Here is a 27,947-nt window from a genome sequence, read left to right on the forward strand (position 1 = left end):
AAAACAGCCAGTCAGCCACTCAGTAAGTGTTAACAGAGAAGTGACAACCAGGAATACTTATATAAAAGCATTCTAAGACTGGTACAGTACTTGAGCTTGTCCCTGTTGCATCACCCTCTGCTGTCATACACTGTAGAGTAGACCCGAACCCAGTGCAGTCAGCTTGAAGTGCCAGGATGCCCCTGTAGAACCCATGTGATGGGTGGTGACTTGGTTCCTGTGGTGTGGGGCAACCTCTGTTAGCAGTGGGTGGGTTTGATGGAAATGTTGTTTAGTGTCGGAGAGAGGCGTGTATGTTTGTAAAAGGGCCTCAATGGTTAGAGTTGCAAGGCAGTGGGCGGAAGGCAACCTCCATGTTCTCCTCCATGATGATGTCATAACGGCACATCAAAGGCCTGAGTGTGAGACAGTGGAAAATATGGATTAAAGCAAAACTGAGTGAAACGAGCCCCACACTAGTGCTGTTTGCTGAACAATTAACACTATGTAAAATTAGGATGTTTAGTAATATTGTTCCTGCTGTTCTTTAAAAGAAATAACCGAAAACAGCCTATCTACAAGCTCTCATGCGTCGCAGACGCATTGAGAACTCGTAGATGGGATATTTTCGCTGCGCAACATGCTTTCATAGACCTGCTGGCTTCTATGGAATCCAAATGACTGAAATCAGTTGTGGTGACTGAGAACTTTAATCCATGGGAAGAACAACTTGCTGATATATTGTCAATGTACTGTATGTGTTGGGTTAAAAATTGAGAGATGGCAGCAGAGTAGGGTTAACAATTCAGAGATGGCAGCAGAGTAGCCTATCTTTTCAAGTATTTTCAAACAAGAATGCCTCTTTGTAAAGCCTAATTTATACATAGTCACACAACTATTGCTTGCCGTTTACTGCACGAACAAGTTTATTACAGCAAGCAACAATTTGGCTTATTAAGTAATTTCCCCACCCCGAGTCATGTTACAAAGCATAAATTAGGTTTGCAGATGTGTAAAAAAAAAAAAAACACTTTCGATATGTTTCTCAAAAATGTAGCAGATGTACTTGTAGATCTGCTATTTTTGAATAGCCAACGCTAAAATCTAGAATGACACAGATTCTTTCCCGGTTTTAATGGATTAAATCCTGAGAGAACCTTTCCTATGGTGCCTTCCCTATGCTCATTTCCTCTCAGTATTATTGTCTCCGCCAGTATGGTGGAGAGTATGTTTTCGTCTCCGTCCGTCCGTCCGTCTCAGCCAAGCTAACATTGGTCAAGCTACACGTGACAATATGTTGTCACCAATGCTTTGATTGGCTAGCGAGACGCATGATGAAATAAAAACCTATAAATAGCACCACGCACTTCAAAAAAACATTTATATTTTTTGAAGTGAGCTTCCATCACTGTGATGACCACTGTTGTTTCTAAATATGAATGGGGTGTGATTTTTTTGTCTCCGCCAGGAGAGTTTTACCCTCTGTGTGTGTGTCCGTCTCAGCCAAGCTAACAAGTGACACGTGACAATATGTAATATAAATAGGTAAGACAGGATTAATCAGGAACAGTACTGTCGGAGACCTGTGCTCCGAGGAGCACATTTTATAGTTATAACTGTGATACTGGATAAGGGAAATGGACATACCTGTCAGGCTGTTCTAGAGGAGTGAAGCGTATTTGTAGAAGTCTGATCTTGTAGCGAGGGCCGATCACATTGCCGGTACCGATGCGCAGGGAGATTTTCTGCACAGGCTGCAGATCTTCGTCAAATTGAGCCAGCAGACGTGTGGATGTGTACTGCTCGAACCTGAACAGCTTACTGGGAGAGCGAAAACGAGTTAAGCTGACATTTTTCTAGATTTAAAGTGTGGCAAGAAGCGGTCTAAATGTAGCAAAAACATGGCTACCTGGTTTGCCAAAATCTTGGCCAAAATGTATACAATCTCCTAAACTGTGGCTGTGCTTTGGCATAAAAGTGTCTACCTCCAAGTGGCACATTTCATGTTGGCGACTTGGTGTAGAACAAGTCACTCAGCGTTGCTGTCGGGCAGAAACCTCTTACTTCCATATTTTAACTTTGTGTTTTTTCTTCGTAAATTAACGCCCTACTTGATCATACTACGGCGTCACACAAAAGCATCAAAAGTAGCAGATCCACAAGCTCGAAACGCGGCGCAACGCAGCGTGTTTTGAGCTTGAAGCTTGGAGATTGACAGTTTTGGACATTTCCACCCGACAGAAACGTCATATTCAAGAGGAACTACTGAGTTTGAGTTACAATAAAGTGTGTGTTTTTAGTTGGGTATGAGACTCACTGGTCTATACGTGTCTCTGTATAGCTCCGTCCACTGTGCAGTCTGATGTAGATGACCCCCCAGCGAAGGTACTGGTTCCAAGTCACCATGTCCACTCTGTAGGTCGGCCCTGCCAGAGCACACAAGGTTTTACACTCTCAACAGCAACACAGACCATACATGGATTTGGCCAAGAGGGGTGGAATTAGTGAATTTCACTTCCTCAGTAGAACAAAGACATGAATTACCATTAAGATGTTGATGCTGAAGTGAGTCATAGAAAGCGAGACACTTCATTTATGACATAAATGAGCCCTAATGACTTACTTCTATAAGGCAGTGTGGCAGTGGTGCTGAAGAACACTTTAGTCTGGCCTAGTCGCAGCAGAGTGTCCCTCCACCTGCTCTGATCATATCCTGCAGATGAAACCAGAGCAATACTGATTAGCTTCAGTTCAGTGTTTTTCAATAAACTATAATATTGTTGCTATCGGGCAGAAACCTCTTATCTCCATATTCTAATTATTTGTGTGTTTTGGTAAATTAACGCTCTACTTCATCATACTACTGTTTCACTCAAAAGTAGCAGATCCACAAGCGACGCTTTTCGAGCTTGTAGATCTGCTACTTTTGCCCTTTTTGAATTTGAATCCTGAAAAGACATATGAGGTTTCAACCCGACAGACACGATAAGCATTTGAACATCAGTGATCGTGTTAGATTAGTTTGTATTGCCAAACTGCCTCTCACCGAGCATAGGGCAGGGCGCAGGCTTGAATGCCTCACACTGCAGGCACCGCCCATCAATGAAGTCACTGTAGGATGCACAGGGGTAGCCCGTGATGCTGCAGGTGCGGTTGAGAGCACACAAGTACAGGAACATGGAGCGCTGGTGGTCACACACGAAATACGACTTCCCTGTTGGATTTGATTGATTGAATACTTTATTAGTCAGACATGTAAACGGCACAGTGGTACATTAAGACATAAAGGCTAAAAGGATGACACAAAAAAAAGTCCTGGGGACTTGTTTCCATTGTGGTCGTATGTATTGAATGCATCAACCAAGCATAGAGAAATTACACAAACAATAATCAACATCAAATACAAACACTATGTACAAAAGAGATGGGAAAATGACATCCCCTTGTGGTCTCCTGGTGGGTGTTTTTTTCAGGCCAATTTAGAAAGAAACCAGTGTTACACATCCTTTATGGATGGTGTGAGTGAGGGCATTCCACATTTTGGTGGCAGAGCATTAGAAAGAGAATTTCCCCATGTTTGTTCGAAATTTGGGTGGTACCAGATCATGGTTGCTCCCTCTATGGCAGCACAGCAGTGGGGTTGATGTGTCTGGTGGTAATGTATAGGTAGGTGTGTGTGTGTGTGTGTGTGTGTGTGTGTGTGTGTGTGTGTTCACCTGAGAAGATGGTTTTGGGGCAGCCTGGCTGGTCAAACCCACCATTGGCATAGTAGTCAATATGGCCATGTGCCCCGTTGAGTCCAAATGCTACACATAAGAAACAGAGAACACACATGGAGTGTGGTGTGACATGCTGCCTTGTCAATAGGTAGATTCACTGTTCAAGTAGTGTCGAATTAATCAGTTTTCATAGTATACGGCTAGAGAAAGCAAACAGACTCTTTCGCTAACATGCATACACGACACACAGTGATTCACACACTCATAACTTAAAGAAGCTCTTGTACTGTGTATACAACACAAAGGTTTCCTCCGTTTCTCCCCCTGTCAAGTCAAATACAAAAGCATCTTGGTACTTACAGTTCATATCAGTGTGCAGCACATCTACAAACATGGCGTCCGAGGGGTCCAGCCTCTCGTCTGGTGTAGCCCCGGTGAACATGGGCCCAGCGGGGTCCAAACCTAGAGAAGGGAGAGCATGGAACATTATTTAAACTCTCTTAATGCTTTCTTGAAAGGTAGGGTATGTGATATTTTTTGTTTAAAACAAAACGTTTTTTTGTTAAAAGGTTAAAGCTCTATATTGTGGTAGTAGTCATTGTTATAGAGTGTTTGTTCAGAAACAGGGGTCTCCCTGTCTCTTCAGCTCTTTAATAAACAGAACATAACATTTCAAGTGGGTTGAACATTTCTGCCAATCAGGAAAGAGTACCCATTTATCAGCTTCCATTTTATAGTGTTCCAGTTCCAATTTTGTAAATAGGTATCTCCACCTGAAAATGCATTTTCTGTTAACTAAAGAGCAGGAAAGACAGTGAGGCTCCTGTTACTGAACAAACACTATAGCAATGAGTATCAGAATAAAGAGCTATTTAACACTTATTTTCACAAAATAATATCATTTACCCTATTTGAAGAACCTGATCAACAATTGTATATTGTTCTCTATTTCTCTCTCTTCGTTCACACTATTTCTCTTTTGTGACATATTTAGAATTATATTTTGTTGTCATCCTTGACACGTTGTTTTCCTGTCCTATTTATTTTTATGTTCACACTCAATCAGTATTTTTCTTATCTACTGCTTTATTTTCTTTATTCACGTTGCCCCACCCATGGTTCACATTTCACCCACACACCTGTGATGCGTCCAATCTTTCCCTTCAGATAAGCTCCCACGAAGCCGGCCAGGTGAGCACCCAGACTCACACCGATCAAGTGGACAGAGCTCAGACAGGCGCCCTCTTCCTAGATGCAGACAATAGAAAGATTATAGTTACTGTCAGTTACTGTCAAACACTCTACTGACAATAGAAATAATGTTATAGTCAGGGGCTTTGTCCACCAATGTGTCATTTTTCCTGAGTAGCCTATATTTTGAATAGTTTTTTTTTTGCGAGTGCCGTATTTTTACGCTATGCTGGAAATGCCAGCAGCAGTGTTTATTCTGCACTGCACGTTCATGTCTGGCGTTGCTGAGGCTGGATTTTCTTATTTTCCCCAGCAGAGAATGCAAGGCACTCTCTTCCAAATGGCCAGAGTTGAAAATATTTCGACCAGCTAAAAACACCGCCAGACGTGAACGAGCAGTGCTCTCTCTCTCTCTCTCTCTCTCTCTCTCTCTCTCTCTCTCTCTCTCTCGCTCGCTCTCTCCTCACCTTACACCATTTCATCTCACCTCTATTTCTCTTTTTTTGTCATTCTATTTCACTGTCTCCTATTTGTTTTTCTCTCACTCACAACCCTCTCTCTCCCTCTATCTCGCTCTCTGTCACAAACAATAGCATACTTTTTTATTTTTATTTATTTATTATTTGCCCTAGCTGATTTCACAGTTTTCTCCTCTGTCTTTCCTGTTGTCTTCACAGACTACATCGTACTACTGTAGAACAGGATGTTTGTGGTCAGAGAAGGACACATACAACTGAACTAGGCCGTTACAAGAGCGTAGATTTCCGAAAAGGTGACAAAAAGGACGTACAAAAATAGTCACAGTAAATCTAAAGTCATGTGCAAAGTGCAAAGGCAACTCAGACAGTCTATGTGACTTCTCTGACAAACAGAACATACACGCGCTGTTGGGCCAACAGTTACAGGACATAAGGCAGACAGGGTACATTATTACAGTTAAACCTATTTTGACATCAGTGTCTTTTGTTGAGATTCTGAACTCCCCCCTGAGTCCTAATTTCCATCTTCAAACCAGTCCAGTGACTCTGAGTATGAACTTTTGAACCCCCTTTCATGAGTTTGTACAAATATTGGTAATTTGTAAATACCGATAATTTATTTATCTCACTGAGGGTTATACTACGTATTTAATACAAATTAATTCTTAACCCTTAAATTCAATTAATTATTAATATAGTGTATAGTGTCTTAATATCAGTGTTTTATTTGATGGCCTTGCTGTCCTGGCATTTGGCCTTTGTGGCCTCAAAACATTTACAAGACCAAAGGCCAAGTGGCCTTGCTCATAAAAAGATGGCCTGAGTTCACACACTCACTCACCTGCATGGTCATGATAAACCCGGTCAGGTTGTGCGCGGCCTGCCGCGTGTTGGTCACGGCGGTGAAGTAGTTGAGGTTGGCCGCTCCGCGGTTCCAGTCCACCACGATCACGTTCATGTCCTCCTGCTGCGCCAGCAGGCTCACAATGTGGTCTATCCAGATGGGGGGCGCGCCCGTGGGCCGGTAGCCGTGGATGACGAAGGCGGTGGGCAAGGAGAGGTTGAAGAGGGGCTGGGAGGACAGGTGGTGGTGGTCGAGCTCGCGGCCGCAGTGGAGGTTGTGGCGGGTGTAGAGCAGCAGGCGCACGTAGAGGCTGGTTCCCATGAGGCAGTGGGAGAGGTCCAGGTCTGTGAAGTTGTCGCAGGACTCGCCCGACCCACTCTCCTCCTGGCCTGAACAACACAGACACAAGAGAGAAAAAAGCAATGACTTTTAAAGCTGTGAATGGACAAGTGAAGCAGTAGTAGCTCAGAGCCTCTGCCTGATGACCAAATGCCTAATATCTCCCCCGGCCAAGAAGGAATTCCCCTTTAGGCTAGTGGATAAGCTTTCCATGCGGAAGACCTGGGTTCGAATCAGCGTTTCGCAGGCTCCCAGTTATATCTCAGACGTGGCCCTCTTGGTCATTCCCAAAGCCTGCCACATCACAAAAGGCAACCGGGTGTGTGACACTGGCACTCAACTAAGACAGGATAAATCACGTTTCCCAGCTTTCCCCCTGGCCTGTACACACACATTTGGTCTGAGAGAAATGGTTGGAGTTGGAGGACTGTGACCTTTGCTTTCATTAAATTTTTGTTGTTAAATAAAATATGCATTGTTGATGTTCTATTACTTTTGTGTGGACTTGGACTACACCAGGAGATGATGGCTGGGAACAACAGCTTATTGACCTCTTGACCTTGAGCAACACGAGTCAACTATTAAGTTCACTCACAAAAAACAAAACAAACAAAAACAAAACAAAATGGAGATTGACACGCAAATGTGACCCAACAGAGCATGTGCAGATGAAGTCAAAGGTCACTGAAGCATAATCAATCGTCAGTCGTCAGGTCGTCTGTGCAATTATAACCCCCAGGAATCGAACACGGATCTCCTCATTGGACATATAGTACCAGAAACTCGAAAATCTGCACTGAAAGAAAACAAATAGAGTTCGCTCAGGGTGGATTGGATATTGCCTGTTATGTGTAAATGCTCTTATGTGTGTTACGGTTCATGTTATGTATGTCACACTGAGCTGATTATACCACTCTTATGTCAGACAGCTGTCAGCCTGTCACAATATGCAGCAGTTTGCATATCTTATCACTGCCTCACACCTGCCTCTATACCTGGCTATAACAGGTGATCAGTGCACTGTAATTAGCACACACAGGCCCCTTTCTGGCCTCAATTGGATCATGCTGCCTTAAAAAAAGACGTCTCATCCCGTTGGCCCGCCCCTCCTCTTCCCTTTCCCAAATGCAAGAGGTGATTACAGCTGTCAATCATGCTTGGATTGTGGAGCAAACTCAGGAAGTGGCCCCGATGCTGTTCTCAACCTCTCTGCGCGAGAGCACACGCACGCACGCACGCACGCACGCACGCACGCACGCACGCACGCACGCACGCACGCACGCACGCACACACACACACACACACACACACACACACACACACACACACACACACACACACACACACACACACACACACACACACACACACACACACACACACATCCACACACCTGTCTGTCTGTCCGCATTTGAATCTAACCAGACCTATTCATTACAGACCAACACGACTCTAAACAATTCCAACATTTTATAATTTATAGAAGTAATAATTAAGAAGTAGTGAAAATAGCAGATGTACAAGCTTGCATAGCGGCACGAAGCAACGCATTGTGAGCTTGTAGATCTGCTACTTTCACTGGTTTAGGTCCCGGGCAAACGTCTAATTTCTCTTTTGGGTCTTGAGCTCAAAAGTTTGGGAACCACTGACCTAGACACATCAATGAGCCCTTACACACAGAGACACACCCACTTCCACATCACATACTGACCGGCATTCACAGCTGTATTTGTCTCAGTATACTAAGAGTCTTTGGGGAAAAAAACATATACATATATCTAACCCGGCAGGATATAATTACCATTTTACATCTGTAACCTTCACTCATATAAATGTACCAAAATAAACTCCACTCCGCTGTTAAGCCCTTGAATAAATGGAGGCGTCAGCTGCAGGGATGATTGGCTCAGGACATTCAATCTCATCAACAACAACAACAAGAACATCCAACAACAACGACAGATCCTAATCTGTAGGGGTGAGAAGCATCGAAGACAACTTTGACAATTTGCTTTACCTTTGCAGAGCATGAGCAGGCCTACCAGACACAGGAGTCGCCAGGGGAACATCCTTCCAACAACTAGACCACGGGGGAAGACAAGAGGGAGAGAGAGAGAGAGAGAGAGAGAGAGAGAGAGAGAGTGGGGAAACTAGACCAGTGCAGGCAGTCTGACAGAGAGAGAGAGCAGCTAAGAGATCTCAAGTCATGCAGGGAGAGGGAGGGAGGGAGGGAGGGAGAGAGAGAGAGAGAGAGAGAGAGGGAGGGAGGGAGGGAGGGAGGGACAGGCTAGAGCTCAGTTACAGTAAGGATAATGTCGAGAAGGATGGAGAGATTGAGAGAAGCGGGAGAGATTTAAATAGAGCGGGAAACAGAGCTTAGGGGGAAGAAATAGCAAATACAGTAAAGCAAGCAATGGAAGTGAGCTGTTCATTTGTGGAAGCAGAGAACAGTATACATTCTGACAGTATACAAATGGAACCAAATGGACCCTGTCAGAGTTATAGACTTGTAAGGGTCCATTTAGAACCCCCTAAACCTAAAGGAACTCCCTGAAGGAGACTCCCTGGAATCCACTTTGAGAACCACTGGTATAGTGTGTACGTGCTGTAGCTGTGGAGTACAGACCTTATACACTACACCGTGTCCAGACTATCTTAGCCTGCCCTGTTCACCCTGTCATCAGGCTGTGGACTCATGCTACCACAGGCTTAAATCGATCTGATTGAAGGGTCCCAACTCTACCATCATGTGCCAGAAACGTCCCATACCCACACTGCTCGCCAAAGTGCTCGCCCACAGCCCCTGTGCTCAATGTTCCGCTCGTTCCATTGTTGTCTTGTGGCCTGTAGTATAGTTATAAATAGTATCGCTGCCACTCAGATTTCATGTGAGGTCCACTTAACCGAGGAAGGAACCTGCTGCAGCTGCATGAAAACCAATACTACTACAGTACCATCCATTCCAGCACAATGAAACCCGGGCACCTCTCACCCTCTCACTTTCTGTGCAAGGTGAGAGGGTGAAAAGACCACCTACAGTTACCTCACACTTCAGTTACTGCCTGATAGACTTTCATTTAAACGTGAAACTCTAATGACCATCCATGGTTAGTTACGTATGACTGAGTACAGTGAATAATATACATAATAGGTACCGCATGTTTACAAAGACCAGAATAGCACAACTATAAGTAGTAGGTGGCACATAAGTTACAGGAGTCCTAATCACTGAATATTGAGAGTAAAAGGTTTGATTGTGGGTTTAGTTTCACTGGCAAACATTGGAGCCACTCTAGCTTTGGTTAATAATAGCTCCACAGAGGGTTTGACCGCATGCTGCACCCAGCCCTGCCCTGCCCTGTAACTGGCTACATTAAACATACTGTACATAGATAAATACATGTAATTTACATCAAGAGGCAAGTGCTTCAAAAACATGTAAAGTGATGAAACTAGGCCGAATAATAATGTACAGTATGTGTAGTGTAGTATGGATGAGGCCTTTGCCAACGGTTCCAACAGACTTTGGAAGGCAAAACCGGCATTTTGTCTGAAAACACACCTGCACAGAAAGGCTTTCACGTCATTATTTATAATATTTTGGTTCTTTGTCTTTTTATTTTGCTATTACTCATTTATACTAATGTTCTAGATTGTTTCATTTGGTTGCTGTGATATATTTACTTGCCCTGTTAGTAAGTATGTGTAAACGTTTTTCATAACGTGTCATAGTTATTTGTTTGTTAGTATGGTGAGGGTTGTATGCCTGCTTTGTGTTCATACAGTCTACTCACTTGTATGTCAACCATAGAGAAATGATTTACTTTGTGAAATCTGTTAAATTGAGGATACCGATACACATACTGTTTGTTGTCAATTAGCTCTGAATAATTTAAGACTGTACAGCCATTAGGTTGTTGACAGCTTAATCTCTGTATGTCCAGTATTTAGTGTGCTAATACTTTTGACATTATACTGAGCTAACTTCCACTAAATACACAAATTGCATGCATTAAACCCTTTAGTGTTACCATGCATCGTACTGAGTTCACCAAGTAAAAAAACAAAACAAAAAAAGAATATTTATTTAAATGTTATGTACGCTTATTTAATTACGCTTTTATGTGTATATCCTGGATTTAAGTTTTTACTTGTGTTTACTTGTATTTCTTTCTTTTTTGGGGCATTTTTATGGATAGGACAGTAGGCTAACAGGAAATGGCGAGAGATGGGGAGTGACATGGCAACGGCCGTCAGGATCGGGACTACATGGTAGCCTAGGTGCCCGGACCGCGACGCCAGCAGTCTGGGCCACTTGTATTTCTTTTACCAAACTCAAATCAAATCACGTCTTTGGTAAATAAGTTGTGCAGTAAGTACTGGGAGCTGATGGTAGATGTAGCGCTCTACCTCACTAACCTCAGCAATCCATCTCTCAGGGGTCTAGAACACTGAAAAGGGGATAGACACCCTCATTATCTGCCAATACCGACAATAAGCCACTATGACCTAGTTACTTAATTACTTTCTTGATGAATTACTTAATGTATTAAGGATACCACCTAGTGCAGGTCAGTTTATGCAGTTAATTGTGCTGCATTTACACACCTGCGCGTGTTAAGGGGTCTGACAGTGTTGACCTGCACTTGTACAAAACAGCCCAGGTAAAAGGGCACGCTGAGGTCACTTTGTTCTAGCAAGTTAAAGAGCTTAACTTTAGACAAGGTCGTGGCCTCTCATCAGTCATCTGACTTGTTGGTTAGATAACACATCACAGAGGCCAATGGATAGGAGATGGAGTGATGTTTCAGTGTCAACTGTCTTTCGATACTGCTCTACAAAGCCCAAGAGAAAGTTGATCTCCTGTTCTACCAAAAATACAGCTGGTCCAGCTGGATAGTAATATTTAGTTGTGTTCAGTGAGTATATTGAGTCATTACAGCCACTGTGTACATCATATTCAAATAACCATAACAGGCCTTGAGACAGTTAATTTTAAATCCCTTTGTGAGCAGATAGGGGTTGACAAATTATACCCTGAGAATTCATTTTAAAACATGGAAAAAATGAATGAACAGGCTGACCAAAAGAAACATTAATGTCGGTTAATTCAATGGTAAACGTTAGTGGAGTAGATTTCCTGTTATCCTTTGTTGATGTAGATTTCAATGACACAAACAACAGGTTTGTTGTTAGTCAGCGTGTATCTATACTTGATTTTATTTGGCGTAACAATATAGGTCTTATTTGAAGTGATCTCCATAACAGCTAATTTCCAAGATTCACATATTCTGTTGGAGTATTGCTGAAGATCCCCTTTCACTCGTTCTATGCCCCTCTGATTAAAAGGCAATGTCAGCTAAGTGTGTAAAATCAAAAAATGAAGGGCAAAAAACCTGGTCTTGGCACCTGAGCATTCGAAGCCGGTGGTCTTGAAGTTACCTACAAAAAGGTAAATTTGCCTCATGTTGTTGTTCTTCTTGTTCTTCTGGGACAGAGAAGGTCAGAGGGTGATGCTGGTCTGTTACGTAGTGCATTTAAAGCTACCTGATTAGGTAATTGAGCTAAACCATTCTATGCGAGGAACTGGAGCATTAGGTAACGATGAACCGAACAGATGACCTGCTAACACATATACTGTGACTTAAAGGGCAAGACCACTTTGTTAGAGGTTTGGGTTGTGTAGTTACCTTGCCATGATGTAACTCCAAAGGTGGGCAAGAAATAAAAAATAATTGCTCCATTGATTAGAAATTGATAATTCAAAATATGCTCCTCATTGACTTACATTGTACGGTAAAACAGCTCTCAAAGTCACTCTTTTAGCACAAAAACAAAGTTGATTCAGACAATATAGAACATCACCAAACCCAGTACTGTTTTTTTTTTAAATAAAAATGTCAACTTCCTGTTGATTTTGCCATTTTTAATTAGTAGAAAACCCGGACTGGATCGGCGGATCCGGATCCAGATCTTCAAATAGTAAAATGAACAGGAAGTTGACATTTTTATTAAAAAACAAAACAGTACTGGGTTTGGTGATGCTCTATATTGTCTGAATCAGCTATGTTTGGGTTCATTTATGTGCTAAAAGAGTGACTTTGAGAGCTGTTTTACCGTACAATGTAAGTCAATGAGGAGCATATTTTGAATGATCAATTTCTAATCAATGGAGCAATTATTTTTGATTTCTTGCCCACCTTTGGAGTTACATCATGGCAAGGTAACTACACAACCCAAACCTCTACCAAAGTGGTCTTACCCTTTAAGCTGAGACCCAGAGTATTACTACTGGCCTGGGTGTCAGTGTGACCGTGGTTGACTTCATTAGGTGTTTTGAGGCAAGTTGTATTTCTTCTGATACCTATGCATTTCACCATCTCAAATCATTGGCAAAATCCAAACCGTACTTTGAGTTTCATTGGTAATTAAATGTAATGCAGTTGCAGTAGCATTTGGTATTCTCTACTGGTGTTCAACACACAGACAGCGTATGATAGCTGCTATAGTAGCATTAGACGATGTATGGGAAGTAGCAGAGTATATGTGTCTAAATCACCACACTAATAATTACTATAGAATGGGCCACAGTGCTAGAAAGGTAAAACTATATAGCATAAGGGAAGCAGGTTCTGCATACTTGGATCTTTAATATAAGCTAAACTTTTGGTCAGGGCAGAGCACCCTGTTGTTGTTTTTTTCATTATCATTTGTATCAGTGGTTCTCAACCTCTTCTGCCCACTTGAAAATCTTAAAAGTGTTCGCGGCCCACCCATCTGAGAATAATAACCATGCTGAAAATAACATTCAGAAATGAGAAATATGCTGGTAAAAACAGAATGTTGAACCTGACATATTGGGCACGCTCTGGTTGCCCTATAGCTCCAGTTCCTGTTGGAAGAATGTTACTATGCAGCTCATCTAGAAATTAAAGCACTTCGACATGGTGGCTGCTGCATTGTTAGGATCCATTGTTCCAAAGCAAACGGACATGCCTCGAGTCTAGTGTCTAGTCAATGCATCTGTCGGTGGTCCAGGGACCCTCTGGGTTATTTGAAGGGGTTTCAAAGTAATACTTTTGAGAGACTAGTGTACAAATACAAAGAGTTATGGGGGTCCTGGAAATTAAAAGGTTTGAACTTTTTTAGAACCACTGGTCTAGGCCCTACTTATTGGCCATGCAGGGGACTAATGTAAGAGTATGGGCAACAAAGGAAAAAAAGAGTGAGATATGACAAACAGGCTGGATACTGCACACATTTATGTACAACATTGAATATTCACTTATATAAACACACATAAACAGTATGGCTCACACACACACACACACACACACACACACACACACACACACACACACACACACACACACACACACACACACACACACACACACACACACACACACATTCACATGTATGTGTGACCGCTGATTACAGGAAGTGGAAAGATATTTAGTCATCCATCCGTTTAAAAAATAGAAAAAAATCGTAGTAGAACGGCGTTACTTTCACTTCTGTAGTGACATAAATGGTTTCCTGAGATACTTGTTTTCTTGACATCAAAGGGGGCCTTTTAGCTGTGCCTCTCCAGACCATGAATGCAGCATTTACTATGGTGAAAGAAATGCAAATACCTCTCTACCATTACTGGTAAATGGTAAATGGTGAATTTATATAGCTGGGGAACAATATCATTTATTTTTATGAACTTAAATGCAGCATTTTATATTGACAGAATTGCACTCAGTGTAGAAATCAATGCCGTGCACCGAATCTCCAGTAAAGCTTGATTATACTTAATCTACAAGCTCACAACTCGTTGCACTGCGACATTGTGAACTTGTAGATTGGCTATTTTCGCTATTTTCGCGCAAAGTGCCCTTTTAGAAATTTCAGCCCCTACTAACATTCTCTGCGCGTCCCTGGGCTAGGAGTATTAGAGGATGAAGGCTTCCAGGAGGTCGACAGGCCAGGGGAAGACCACGGTGGAGGTGTGGTCCGAGGCGGTGGAGTCCAGCGTCTGGAGGTAGCGCAGCTGGAAAGCCACGGGAGACATGCCCGACGCCGCCTCCTTGAGGGACCAGGACGCCTTCACCTCTCCCTCCGCAGCTATCATCTAGACACACAGACACAGAGAAAGATTATGTCTAGACAAGCCTAGATTAACCTTTTGAACGCAATCAGACGAGGCGTGACTTGCGTGTGCCACGCAGGGGTACACATGTGTGCATGTGTTGTTGTGTACCTTAGAGCAGTGATTCTTAAAGTGGGGTCCGGGGACCCCCAGGGGTCCTTGAAGGGGTTCCAGGGGGTCCCCAACCAAATGATTGATTGTTGGGAGCTAAATGGACCCTTATGTGTCCTTGACATGAAAAGGTTTGAGAACCACTGCCTTAGAGTGCACTTTCCTCATATTTAGTGACTTGTATGTTTTATCTATGTTTCATCTGTATGTGTACTTTATAAAACACACAGTGATGAAACTACACTCACTGGCCAGTTTTATCTCTGTTTCATCTGTATGTGTACTTTATAAAACACACAGTGATGAAACTACACTCACTGGCCAGCCACTTTATTAGTCACACTTGACTTGTCCAACTGCACGTTAATAAAAATGTCTTATCAGCCAATCACATGGCAGTAGCTCGATGCATTTAGGCCAAGCCCCCAGAACCGAGACGGATCAGTGAAGTGCATTGGCCATGCTGGCCAATCATAGGTACTGCAGCTTATTACGGCTGGGGCCAAACGCATGAACGAGCGAAAATGGGCTCGACTCACAAGCTTGTGCACAAGCTTGCGCACGGGTTTGCGCACGGAGGTGACACAAAACGCATCACCTCCATGACGCAAAACGTGTCACATAGGCCCCGCCCGTCACATTTCCCAACCGGAAGAAGGGGTGAAAAGGAAGTATGCGCTGGTTGAGCAACTCCATACAAAGTGGATGGGCGGGAAGAAGGATGATTGCACGTTGTGTCAGAGTCTGTTTACTGTAAGCGTATACACGTGTCTGTCTGTGTATGTACTGTATATATTGTGTGTGTGTGTGTGTGTGTGTGTGTGTGTGTGTGTGTGTGTGTGTGTGTTTGTGTGAGTGAGTGCGTACGTGCGCACGTGCGCATATGCGTGCGTGTGGCATGTACCTTAGCTCTAGCCTGCCGGGCAGCCTCGGCCTCTAAACCCATGCTGCGCTGCAGGCTGAGGGGAAGGCTCACGTCTTTAAGCTCCACCCTCTGAACCTGTAAGCCCCACCCCCTGGACGCAGCATACAGAATCTCCTGTGGAGCAAATGAGAACCAAGGAATGAAGACTTATTTACAACAAAACACATCCAGCGGTCCTCGCTGACTATAATACACATGCAGTAGGCTATATATGTAATGCAGTGGTTCTCAAACTTCAGGCTGTGACCCCCCAAAATAATCATATTTGAACTGAGGACCCCCCACCCTGACAAGCCGTTGGAATTGTAGGAGTTGAGGCATTACATTTAGTTTGACTCGGTTCCACAGATAGGCGTACATATTGTGAAAATAGCTAATTGCGAGGCGTTGTGAGCTTGTACATCGGCTATTTTCACTTGTTTTTGTATTTGACCTTATGGCCAATGTTTGACCATTTATAGTATAATTTATGTTATAGTTTGACGCAGTAATGGTCTTTTTAGTTTGTCACTTTAGAAATGTGCAGATATCCTGTATACACTTATACTATATGTTGGTTTGTTTACTGTTGAGTGAGAAAACACTGTTGAGTGAGAGAACACTGTTGCACATTAAACAAACCCCCCCCCCAATCATTCGGGGAACTGAAATACAGTTTGTGAACCACTGATGTAATGAATTCACATATCACTCACTTCCATTCTCTGTGCGACAGCTTTCCTTCGTGCGAGGATGTCTCCCAGTGAGAACATGCCCAGTGTGCTCCTTAGGGTGGTCTCTGCCAGGGTGTGTGTGGCCAGGTAGCCATCAGCCAACCGCGTCACCCAGAGGGCAGGATCTAATACTCGATAGAACATGACAGCATCCACGCTCAGCGGCACTAGATCTGCTGTCAGCACCTATAGGCAGAGGAAATTATCATAATTTTAATAAGTAAGGTTTACTTTAGCAAAAAAAAGTATTAACATTTGCAAAAATGTTTGCATGCGCTAAAGAATCGGGGAGTTGGCTATCTCTAAACATGAAATAAACTAGGCTAAGAAATGTATGCTTTCTGTGGTTTCATTGACATTGTCTAGCTATTAAGATAGACAATGTCTCATATTATACATTTTTACAGAAACGGAAACCATGTCTGCTTATGACTAACTATTGCTGCTAACGTGATGGGAAATAAACTGACACAACTGACAGCCAAATGTTGGTAAATGGGATCTGACAAAAAACAAGTCTGTTTTGCTCAGTGGAAGTGGTGGAGCAGCAAGCTGTTGAGCAGACTTTTCTTTTCTATCTAGGTTTTCTTTCTTGTCCTCCTATTGACCTCTTGTCGTGAAGTGGTGAAGGAATTTGTTCTCAGATCCACTATCTGGATGACATCCAGCCAGGGGATGACCCAGAACAGACCTGCAGAAATTACAAGAGACCATCCCAGTTGAAACACACACACACACACACACACACACACACACAGTATAGACCACTGTTTCCCAAACACTGGGTCGGGACCCATTTGTGGGTCGCGGCCCGATATTTGTGGGTCGCTACTTGCGATTAACTATCCCCCTTTTTTTGGTTTGTTTTTTTAATTATAATTATTATTTCAAAAGATTTTCACAAAAAAAAAGGCAAAAGCAAAATGTAAACGCTTCAAAGCATCAGCTTCCCCGCTAACTTCCATTTTATGGGAGAAACGGGGCGGAGTGTCCCGTTGCGGCACGTTGTAGCATGTGAAGTCTGACGCGTGTGAAGTGTCAGGTTCAACCCGCCAGCCAATAGGACAGAAGCACCGCATGTTGACCGCACTTCAATGAGTTTGAAGTCTCAGCTTGCGTTTCAGATGCGTTGGCTGAAGCACATGTGTAAGTCCTGCCATAAGCAGTCATCCCTGGCCAGAGTCAAACCAACTGGACTCAGAGCTGGGTGTGACTGCTTCCCGGTTGGCCTGTAGCGGCATTGAGCTAAAGAATAGAACACAGGATAAAGCCCCTGTCAAACATCTGCATCAGACATGGCACCTTCCCCGTTCACTTCCATTATATGGGACAAAAGGAACAAAAGGGACGGAGTGGCACGTTGCCGGTCCTGAAGCGCATGAAGTAAATCGTCAGGTTCAACGTTGATGAACTTTCCATTGAACATCTGGCTCCAGTTTGCCACCCAGGTGCATCAATGCCGCATGCCAAGCATAGAACGCTTCCTCTACTCATTAAAACCAGGAAAGCATGTGTCCTTTTAGATTGTAGATATATACCGGTATCAGCATAAGTTTCAAATAAAACTCTTAGGATTTGTCAGTGGTTCTCAAAAAGAACAGATATACAAGCTCACAGCGAGCTTGTACATCTGTTATTTTTGAATATCTTTGAAAGATCTCGAGTGTTTGAAAAATGTTGAAAGATTTTGGCACAAAACATTTTCAGATGGGGTCCGCGGCCATATATATATCCATGTTGGGGTCCTTGCCACAAAGAAGTTTGAGAACTACTGATTCAGAAAGCATTTGTAGAATCGGCCTCAGGTCTTAAGGGGTTAGAGATAATTTTAGATAACTTTGCCCCACTCAAGGAAGCTCTCCCATGTAACATTGTATATCCTGTTACCCCACAGCATGTCAAACAGCCCTGGATAACTTTGTATCGCACGGGACAATAAAGTAGCTTTTTAAGTCAAATGCATGTCCACCATCATTGAACCCATGTCACACACAGGAGTCCAGAGAGGCTTATATACCTGGTCCTTTGGCGTGTCCTTTAAGGAGCCGACCCAGGCGGAAAATAACAGCCCTCTCATACTCCTGCACCACCTGTTGAAGAGAGGACCACGGCTTATTAATGAACATAAACTGTACGACCAACATTTGTGGATATGGAGAGTGAGACCATAGTGTGGTTCATGCACATACACAATACACCTGCAAAAACACTCATCACACGCATGTAGAAGAGGAGTATATGAAAAGTGGGGCATTATGCATTATATGATGATTTTTTTAAAACAATATGATGATGATACTGGCAACCGTATAGGCTAATGTGTGACATATGAGTTACTACTAGTCCATGTATGGACTATTACATTTTTGGCTCAGGAAACTATTGTTTCTGGCATAGATGTTCTGGCCCTAGAACACTAATGTTGAATATTATCACACCATCACTGACGTTGGGTATATTTTACCCAATATAATATATTCCATAAAAAATACTACTTACTTAAAGTACAACAATACATGGCAAATTGAGGTACTCTTCGTTAATGTTTCAATATAAAATATCATAAAACATTTAAAACATCATCGGGGGGCCCTATAAAAAGCAATACCATAATAAGACCTCACGTAGGCAAAATCAGTGAAAAATGTCGGAATTGTTAACAAAGAATTCCCCCAAAAAAATAAAATGGAGCTGGGAACTTTTTCTTTGGTCCACTCATTCCTGGGACATGTGAGTCTTGTCCAGTGAAGGCACAGTCTCCCTACATCAGGGGTCTTCAACAGGGGGTCCGGGACCCCTAGGGGGTCCTCAGAGTTACTACAGGGGGTCCGCCAAATCTTTGTGTGATATGATTTATTTTTTTTACATTAACCACTTGAACCCTAGCATCCCTTTTCTGAGGAGAACTTTAGCCAAAAATAGCCGATCTACAAGCTCACAACGCCTCGCAGCGCGAGGCGTTGTGAGCTTGTAGATCGGCTATTTTTGGCAAAGAGTTATAGGTGTAGAGGGAAAAAAGCAGCAAAAGTTGATCTGAAACACAATTTTATACAATATAGAGGGGGTCCCTGCTTCATCTCTCTCTCAGCTAGGGGGTCCTTGGCCTGAAAACGTTGAAGACCCCTGCCCTACATGACTGACAACTGTGGGAGAGCCCACCCAATATCTTTTACTCTCTATCACTAACGTCGGGTGAAAATCACCCAATCATCAAAACAATCACCCAAAAACCAGGGATGGGGACAGGGAGGGAAACGAGCCTACCTTCAATGATGTCACTGAGCAGCCTGAAGGTACCTAAGGACCCACCCACCCCATCTCACCTTGACACAGTGCCAGACTGTTACGGGGAACGTAACAATGATATAGAGGATAGATAACATGGTCAGGATGGTCACCAACACGTCTGCTGCACGCTGACTGGGCCCGTTTCTCACATCTATAGGAAACAAAGTGGATTTACAACTGACATTACGGATTCATGAAAAATCACTGAGTCACTTGACAAGAAATAGCCAGTGGTGTAAAGTAACTAAGTACATTTACTCAAGTACAATACTTAAATACAATGTTGTGGTATTTTTTACTTTAGTGTTCAGTACTTTTACTTACTTACTACTTACTGCACTACTACATCTCAGAGGCAAATATTGTACTTTTACTCCACTACAATTATTTGAAAACTTGAGTTAGGCTATACTAGTTACTTTGTCAATTTTTTTTTGAAAATAGCCAATCTACAAGCTCACAAACAATGCATCGCCATGCGACGAATTGTGAGCTGGAATGGGACATTCTGCACAATGAGTACTTTCTACAAGTCTTTTGGTACTTTAAATACATTTTGATAGCAATACTTTTGTACTTTTTTACTCGAGTACATTTTGAATACGGGACTTCTACTTGTAACAGAGCATATCTACATAGCAAGTAAAACATTTGAGTACTTTTTCCACCACTGGAAATAGCCTACCTTTATGGGCTCCTCCTCCGTCGTCAAACTCGTTGACATCACCATGTCGAACTCGATTGCTGCGTGTCATCCTTATTTTCAACTCTATGGTGTCATCATTATTCATCTTGGAGGACGATTAAATGTGTTTGTTATCAACATAATTATGACACCACAGCCACCGACCACAGGATCCGACTCCAGCTTAGTCTTGGCCGTCTTGGCCTAATTCCATAGCCTCATTCGCACTACTTCCGCGTCACGTTGCTTAGCAACGGCGTCGCAGTGATGACCATCTGGCTCTCCGACATTTCTAGTTGGACCCGTCATTTCACAGTCAGAGCGGACCAAGGGGGATCCAGTCATCAATTTCAGGGTAGGCCACCTATTGTCTTAGGCCAGGGGTCTTCAACAGGGGGTCCGGGACCCCTAGGGGGTCCTCAGAGTTACTACAGGGGGTCCGCCAAATCTTTGTGTGATATGATTTTTTTTTTTTTACATTAACCACTTGAACCCTAGCATCCCTTTTCTGAGGAGAACTTTAGCCAAAAATAGCAGATCTACAAGCTCACAACATAGATAACGTTGTGAGCTTGTAGATCGGCTATTTTTGGCAAAGAGTTATAGGTGTAGAGGGGAAAAAAGCAGCAAAAGTTGATCTGAAACACAATTTTATACAATATAGAGTGGGTCCCTGCTTCATCTCTCTCTCAGCTAGGGGGTCCTTGGCCTGAAAACGTTGAAGACCCCTGTCTTTAGGCTACTGCACCAACCACTTATTCTGTGAGAAGAACCAAACAACAACACGTGGTTTGATTGATTGATTGATTGATGTACTTTATTTAGTAAGACATGAGAACAACAGTACATGGAAGTACAAATTCACAATACAAGGTCTACTAAACTGGAAGACTCATAAAAGCACTGAGCTTGTTTCAAATGAGTTCCCCATGCACACAAATCATGATGACATATAAGAGACAGACAGATATACACAACTACTATAGAATGTCATACAATCAGTTTACAGGTTACTGGTATGAAGAGTGAGAAATATGTACAGAAGGAGAAGGAGAGAGGGGGGGGGGTAGGGGGTAGGTTAGGTTAGGACTTAGACAGGGGCCATTTTCCAATTGCAGCCTCCTGAAGGTGTATCTTTAGGGCTGTTTTGAAAGAGAGTAGGGTTTTACACTCCTTTACTCCTTTTGGTAGGGCGTTCCACATTTTTGATGAATAGCATGAGAACGAGTTACTTCCCTTTGTTGAGCCAAAAAAGGGTTGGACAAGGTTTGTGGAGCTGCCTCTGGTATTGTGATCATGGACATCATTAACATTTTGGAAGTATTTTGACAAATACAGGGGGATCCCAATGTTGTGATATATCTTGAAGACCAGGCCCATAGCAAGTTGCTGTACTCTGTCCGCAACCCTAAGCCATCCAATCCTATCAAAATGATCAGGGGTTAGATGGGTTTTGTAGTTGAGGCCAAGAAGTAGCCTTACAAGTTTGTTTTGGGATGTTTGGAGCCTTGTTTTTAAGGCCTTGGAGGTGTTGTGATACCATGAAGTACATGCATAATCGTAATGACCTTGTATGAGGGCCACTCCAAGAGTCTTCAGAGTCTTCTTACTGACTTTACGATCAATACTCCGCAAATAGCGTGTTTTTTTGTGGATCGTTTTGATCGTTTTTTCAGCATTTTTGTCACCAGAGAGGTCAGCCTCCAAGATAGAGCCCAGGTAGGTAATTTCGTTTTTTCTTTTGATGATATCATCACCCGCTTTGATCGTGAAGCTCTCTGCCTTTCTGAGGTTAGGAGTGGACCCAAAGAGGATGCATTCCGTTTTGCCCAGGTGTAATGAGAGCTTAAAGTAAAACCCGAGTGGACCGGATGAGTGGAAGCACTGCAAAGTGCAAATATAAATCTCGCCACAAGATGGCACTAAATGATTTGAGCACTGTCACATTCTGATGCCGTCAAAGAGGAAGGTTCAAGGCTCAAGCCAAAAGAGAACGTCTTTATGATGATTTAAAAAAAATACATGAAAAAAAAACGTTTGATTGTGGTTTAGGCTAACAAAAGCTTATAGAAGAAGAAGACACACTTTAATCTAAAAACTGATTTGGGCATTGTCAAGAATTTGGGGTAGAACAAGTTCAAATGATTTAGATTTGAGTAAAATTCAGTTGGAGTTATTTAACTCCTAAGGGTGCACAAATAGGCCCAGAACCAAATGGACTGGGTAGTTTAAATATGGGCTAATGATCTGCACAGGATAAATTAACATGAGGTTAATCAGGGAAACAGGGGCAAGTGTTAATTAAAAACATAAATAAGTATATGTGCTATGGTTATGTTATAGCATTGGTCAGTATGAACTCTTACATTGTATCACCAGGTGAATCTGGGGTAAATGCAGCAATTTTGCACTACTTCAGGTCAGACGAAGAGAACACATTCTTGTGTTATTCACTAGTTTGGGGTGACCTTCATGAACACTAACAGTATGTAACTATTTTGAATTAATTTGACTCTCTCTTGCAGGTTGCTGAGCTTCCAACCCAACCACTATAAAATAATTGTCCTCCACCACATCCGCTACGTAAGAGAGGCCGACCCAAGAACACCTGGCGTAGGACAGTAGAGGGAGAGCTGAAGAACCTGCATCACACCTGGGGTTCTATAAAGACGCTGGCCCAGAACAGACAGGAGTGGAGATCCTTTGTTGCTGCCCTACATGCCAGCCGGCATAAAGGGCAGTAAGTAAGTAAGTACATCCGCTGCTAGGCTGACACACACACACACACACACACACACACACACACACACACACACACACACACACACACACACACACACACACACACACACACACACACACACAATTTCTTATCTCATTGCAGAACCACTGTTCAAAGTTCAGTCAGTTGTCTTAAAGCACTGTAAATTTGGGTAGAGATTTAGGTTGTGTAGTTACCTTGCCATGCTTTAACTCGCAATACTAGTGAGATGTCTAAAGTATTTGCTCCATGCATAGATTCAATGAATACATATCATACAATAGTTTCCACATTGAGTTTGCACAGTACCTGAAACAGGTCTCATTGTCTCCTCTTTTAGCACACAAATTAACACAACGCGGATTCTGACAATGTATCCACGTTCCAATCCATGATCCATGCTCGCTTGTGTGCTAAAATTGTGACTTTGAGATGTGTTTAACCATAAGTCATTGAGGAGAACATATTTGATAATAAATGTTTTATCAACTGAGAAGACGACAACTTAACTAATATTTGGAGATACATCAGGGCAAGGTAACTCACTGGGGTCCCCCCGGGATCTGTTCTTGGCCCCCTCCTTTTCTCCCTGTACACTAAATCTCATCTCTGCTCACAATGTGTCTTATCACTGTTATGTTATCAATGTTATCTCTCTCGCATGTACTGCCGGCACAGATTACAAAATACAGATGTTGGCCTACAAAGCAGAAACCACCCTACTGCAGATATTGAAGCATGCAGATGTCACTTTATATGTATTGTTTACATGTACGTACCTCCATACCAGGTTTTTGTCCCTTTTTACGGGTGCTCAAGAACCGATATTGGTAGCCAATAGCCACAGTTCTGTAGCACCCCCAATTAATAGTCAAGCTGACAAGCTCCCCCTTAGCATCCACTGCCACTGTTTGCATCTTTTTGTACTGTACAAATGTGTCAATAAAAATATTCAACTCAATTAAATTTAAGTTGGTCGTTGAAGTACAGGTGCTTGAAGTAAACAATATACCAGCAGTTTACAAGTGGCTGTTGGCATAATTTGAACAAACGGCAGATGGCCACACTGACTCAGCTTTTGAAGGATACTCAAAAGCTTCTTGAAACCACTGAAAGCTATTTCAGTCATTATTTCTCTCTGAACCAACCCATATGCACCAACCACACACACACACACACACACACACACACACACACACACACACACACACACACACACACACACACACACACACACACACACACACACACACACACACACACACACACACACACACACACACACACACACACACACACACACACACACACACACACACACACACACACACACACACACACACACACACACACACACGCTTCCTGTGGAACTTTGGCTATGTGAACTCTTTGCTTTTTGTTTTGTTTTTGTTTAGTGCAGCCAGGAGACCAGACTGTCTGCCACTCTGCCTGTAGTTTTATGCATACATCCTATCGTGTGCCTTTTTGTTTCTGGCCTTATAGGAGAAGCAAAGACGAAGGAGAGGACAACATATACACCCAAGACGTGCATTAGAAAGAGGATTACACACTTGGCAACGATGGAGAGGGGGGTCCTTATGCAAGTTGAAAGTCACGTTCGTGTGTGAGTGTTTGTGTGTTGTGTGCGTGTGCGTTACACTTTACTTGGGTTGTCATGGCAGCGTCTATGCCACTGTGCTACCATGGTGCCCTCACCAAGCAGGAGAGCGAGGACCTGCTCAGCAAGAAGAAGAAAGACGGAGCCTATCTCATCAGAGACAGTGAGACCATCCAGGGAGCCATGTGTCTGTGTGTCTAGTGAGTATACGTTACACCCCTGATCTCTTTTAACTACTTGGCCTTCCGTGTTGTACATTTTTTTGAAGGCACAAAGGCCAAATGCCAGGGCATTCTTAAGTGCACGGATATAATTAATTTAATGTATACATTTTTCAATAGTATAACTATCAGTGAAATAAGTAAATGAATAAGCAGTTTATTTCATAAAATAATGTATTGGTATTTACCAATTACCAATCACTGGACTCATTTGAAGATTGGGATGTTGAGGGGGGGAGTTAAGAATTCAGAATCTTAAGAAAAGACCCTGGTGTTTAAAAACTTCAGGAAAGAGGCAGAGAAGAAAACCGTGAAATCAGCTGGGGCAGTGTGGGTGGGGCATCAAGGCTACTGTGGCCTCAGAGGTCAGAGCATATCATCTCTGTCCGGTGGAAACCTCATATGTCCAATGTCATGGATTCAAATTCAAAAACGGCAAAAGTAGTAGATCTACAAGCTCAAAACCAGGCATGCAATGCTCATTTGGTATGTTCTTGCACTCTATTTCAATGACGCGCACGTCGCTTAAGACCTACACTGCAAGTCACACAATGGACATTTGATATGCATCTAGGCTTATTCCTATGTTAATTCGCTAGGTGTGAGTTGGGAGCATTTGAAAACTTTGTTGAGGTGCGAATTTAAAGTAGTTTTAAATCTATGCGTGTGCCTGCGTGTGCTCCTGGTCAAATAGGTTCCGGCACGGCGTGTAAGGCCGTCCAGTGAGCATTGCACCCCTGCTCAAAACGCACCGTTTCGTGCCGCGGTTCGAGCTTGTCGATCTGCTACTTTTGATGCTTTTGTGTGACCCTGTAGTATGATCGAGTAGGGCGTTAAATTACGAAACAATCCCTTTTATAAACAAAATGCCTGTTTAATACAGTACTTTTCTGGAAGGAATCACAAAATGTGCAATGTAAACAACTAAAATGTCTGTGACTATGATTTGCATTAAAATGATCATTAACTGAACTCTAACCTCCAGTCCTTGACTGACTCTTCTGCACACTTTGTTTCCCAATGTATGTATCGCTGTCTGCAGCAAAAAGAAGGTGGTGTATACTTACAGAATTCTCCTGACACGTTCTGGAAGCTACACTGTTCAGGTACACTCAAAAGGATACTTTTTTTTAGGATTTTCAAAAGCTACTTAAAACCACTGAAAGCTATTTCAGTCATTATTTCTCTCTGAACCAACCCATACGCACACACACACACACACACACGCACACACACACACACACACACACACACACACACACACACACACACACACACACACACACACACACACACACACACACACACACACACACACACACACACAAAAGAAATGCATTCTGCATGCATAATGCGCGTGCGACAACACTGAAGGGAATGAATGTAAAAACACACAAAAAAGTATGTGTAAAATCAGTAGGCCAATGATGCCATAGGTTGACACCTGTTCACCATATTGGACCTTACACTGTATGCATGCATGCCAAAACTAATCACAAGATACTTGAGAGTTGTAGCACTGCCGTGAATATAACAGTAGGCCAACACACTTTTTCATGCGATTTATTTTATTCTGTGTGTTTTATTTTTTGTAGACAGCAGCAGGTGTGGAGGAGAAATTCTTCAAAGCCTTGGACGATCTGATCCACCACTTCAAGAGAAAGGACCAGGGCCTGGCCATTCATCTGCGGCATTCTATCAAGAGAAAGACTGCACTGCTGATCCGCCCACCCAAAATAGAAGCGCCCCCACCCACAATACAAGAACCCCCGCCCAAAATAGAAGAGTCCCCACGCAGATTAGTTGAGGAAGATGTAGAAAGGCTACGGGAGCAGCTCGTACAATTTCAGCATCCGATTGACGATGAGTCTGCACTATATGCAAGTATGTTACTTAGTGCCCATATGGCACGACATTCATTTACTTGCTGAATAGGAAGGCGCAAGCTTTTATTGTCTCTGCCAGGCTGGATGGCCCGAACGCCAGATGGCTGGAGACTATGTTTTTCGTCCTTGTCCGTGTGTGTGTGTGTGTGTGTGTGTGTGTGTGTGCGCGTGCGTGTGCGTGTGCGTGTGTGCATTCCACCTTTAGCATGTGGTCATTTCAGTTATCATTTTAGTTATGCTGTATGTTTATCTGTTTCTCACAGTCAGTGGTGTATAAGAAAACTAAGAGCCCATGCTCTCTCTGTCTCTCTGTCCCGTAGATGTTCCTGATTCAGACGATTATGTTGAAGTTCTTGCCCCCTGACCCATCACTGACATGTGGTTCATCAGCTGGTGTGGGTGATGTGGTATTGTGTTAATGTCGACTCACCAATGATGAGGAAATGTGTCAGACGAAGTTTCCAAATGAGACAACTGTCTGTGAATGCAGCATCAACGTGCCCTGGAAAAGGCTTCACAATTATGTTCTTTTTGTCTTAAAATCTGTTGACAATGCCGTAAGTGGGTTGAATTACTGCTGCTGCAGTTCTGTCGAAGTGTTGCACGTCATGTGTTTATGTCTGGTGTTGACGTGCTGATTCCAAATGGCCAAAGGTGACGCATAGAGTACTCCACCCCCCAAGATTCCATTTCATGACATATACTGTAGTAGTACCCCTTACACCCCCAAGTCTTCAGCTTCCAGTTCAGTTCAGGTCTTTTGCAGCTAGCTTCCGGTGATACAAAACTCAGACTTAATACTGTTATACTGACAGTTGGGTTTATTGTGCTTTTTGTGGTCTGACTTTTTCTCAGACCACAGCTCCTCCTTTGTTCATCATTTCTGCGCTGGTCGCAAACACAGGAAATCTGACAACCTGAGGCTGTACATTGCTGTACGGTATATAGGACCTACCGTATGGGTCACGGCAGAATTGCGGGTACATTTTGCGTCTCCAAGATAAACCTTTTTATTTTTTGTATTGAGTGAGGTTTTAATAATAAAACTAAT

The 27,947-nt window shown here is 42.9% G+C and overlaps 3 protein-coding genes across 3 annotated transcripts; 1 reads left to right on the forward strand and 2 right to left on the reverse strand.

Annotated features, from left to right (window-relative positions):
- Positions 1 to 291: 291 nt before the first annotated feature.
- lipib (lipase, member Ib) lies at positions 292 to 8,620 on the reverse strand (the record flags this gene model as incomplete). The annotated part of the gene is made up of 10 exons (XM_084048270.1): positions 292 to 395; positions 1,627 to 1,800; positions 2,297 to 2,405; positions 2,603 to 2,692; positions 3,026 to 3,193; positions 3,696 to 3,785; positions 4,059 to 4,160; positions 4,838 to 4,946; positions 6,210 to 6,601; positions 8,569 to 8,620. The coding sequence occupies 10 exons, from the start codon at positions 8,618 to 8,620 to the stop codon at positions 311 to 313; spliced, it is 1,371 nt and encodes a 456-aa protein (XP_083904396.1). The 3' UTR covers positions 292 to 310.
- A 5,870-nt stretch (positions 8,621 to 14,490) lies between these two features.
- LOC311038574 (stomatin) lies at positions 14,491 to 20,516 on the reverse strand (the record flags this gene model as incomplete). Its single annotated transcript, XM_084048147.1, has 7 exons — positions 14,491 to 14,670; positions 15,704 to 15,838; positions 16,420 to 16,623; positions 17,630 to 17,682; positions 18,455 to 18,527; positions 19,761 to 19,876; positions 20,411 to 20,516. 7 exons carry the CDS (start codon positions 20,514 to 20,516, stop codon positions 14,491 to 14,493), a joined length of 867 nt encoding a protein of 288 aa, XP_083904273.1.
- A 4,087-nt stretch (positions 20,517 to 24,603) lies between these two features.
- LOC311038970 (SH2 domain-containing protein 1B) lies at positions 24,604 to 27,897 on the forward strand. Its single transcript, XM_084048603.1, has 4 exons — positions 24,604 to 24,989; positions 26,053 to 26,116; positions 26,606 to 26,894; positions 27,217 to 27,897. The coding sequence occupies exons 1-4, from the start codon at positions 24,847 to 24,849 to the stop codon at positions 27,258 to 27,260; spliced, it is 540 nt and encodes a 179-aa protein (XP_083904729.1). The 5' UTR covers positions 24,604 to 24,846; the 3' UTR covers positions 27,261 to 27,897.
- The last annotated feature ends 50 nt before the right edge of the window (positions 27,898 to 27,947 follow it).

This window comes from Gymnoscopelus microlampas (assembly GCF_963454915.1).
Source record: "Gymnoscopelus microlampas genome assembly, chromosome: 22".
In the NCBI taxonomy this organism is placed as follows: domain Eukaryota; kingdom Metazoa; phylum Chordata; class Actinopteri; order Myctophiformes; family Myctophidae; genus Gymnoscopelus; species Gymnoscopelus microlampas.

Coding starts and splice junctions, on each gene's coding strand:
- LOC311038970 (XM_084048603.1), top strand. CDS start 24,847: ATGGCAGCGTCTATGCCACTGTGCTACCATGGTGCCCTCACCAAGCAG. Junction 26,117..26,605: donor CTGGAAGCTACACTGTTCAG/GTACACTCAAAA, acceptor TATTTTTTGTAG/ACAGCAGCAGGTGTGGAGGA. Junction 26,895..27,216: donor TGAGTCTGCACTATATGCAA/GTATGTTACTTA, acceptor TCTGTCCCGTAG/ATGTTCCTGATTCAGACGAT.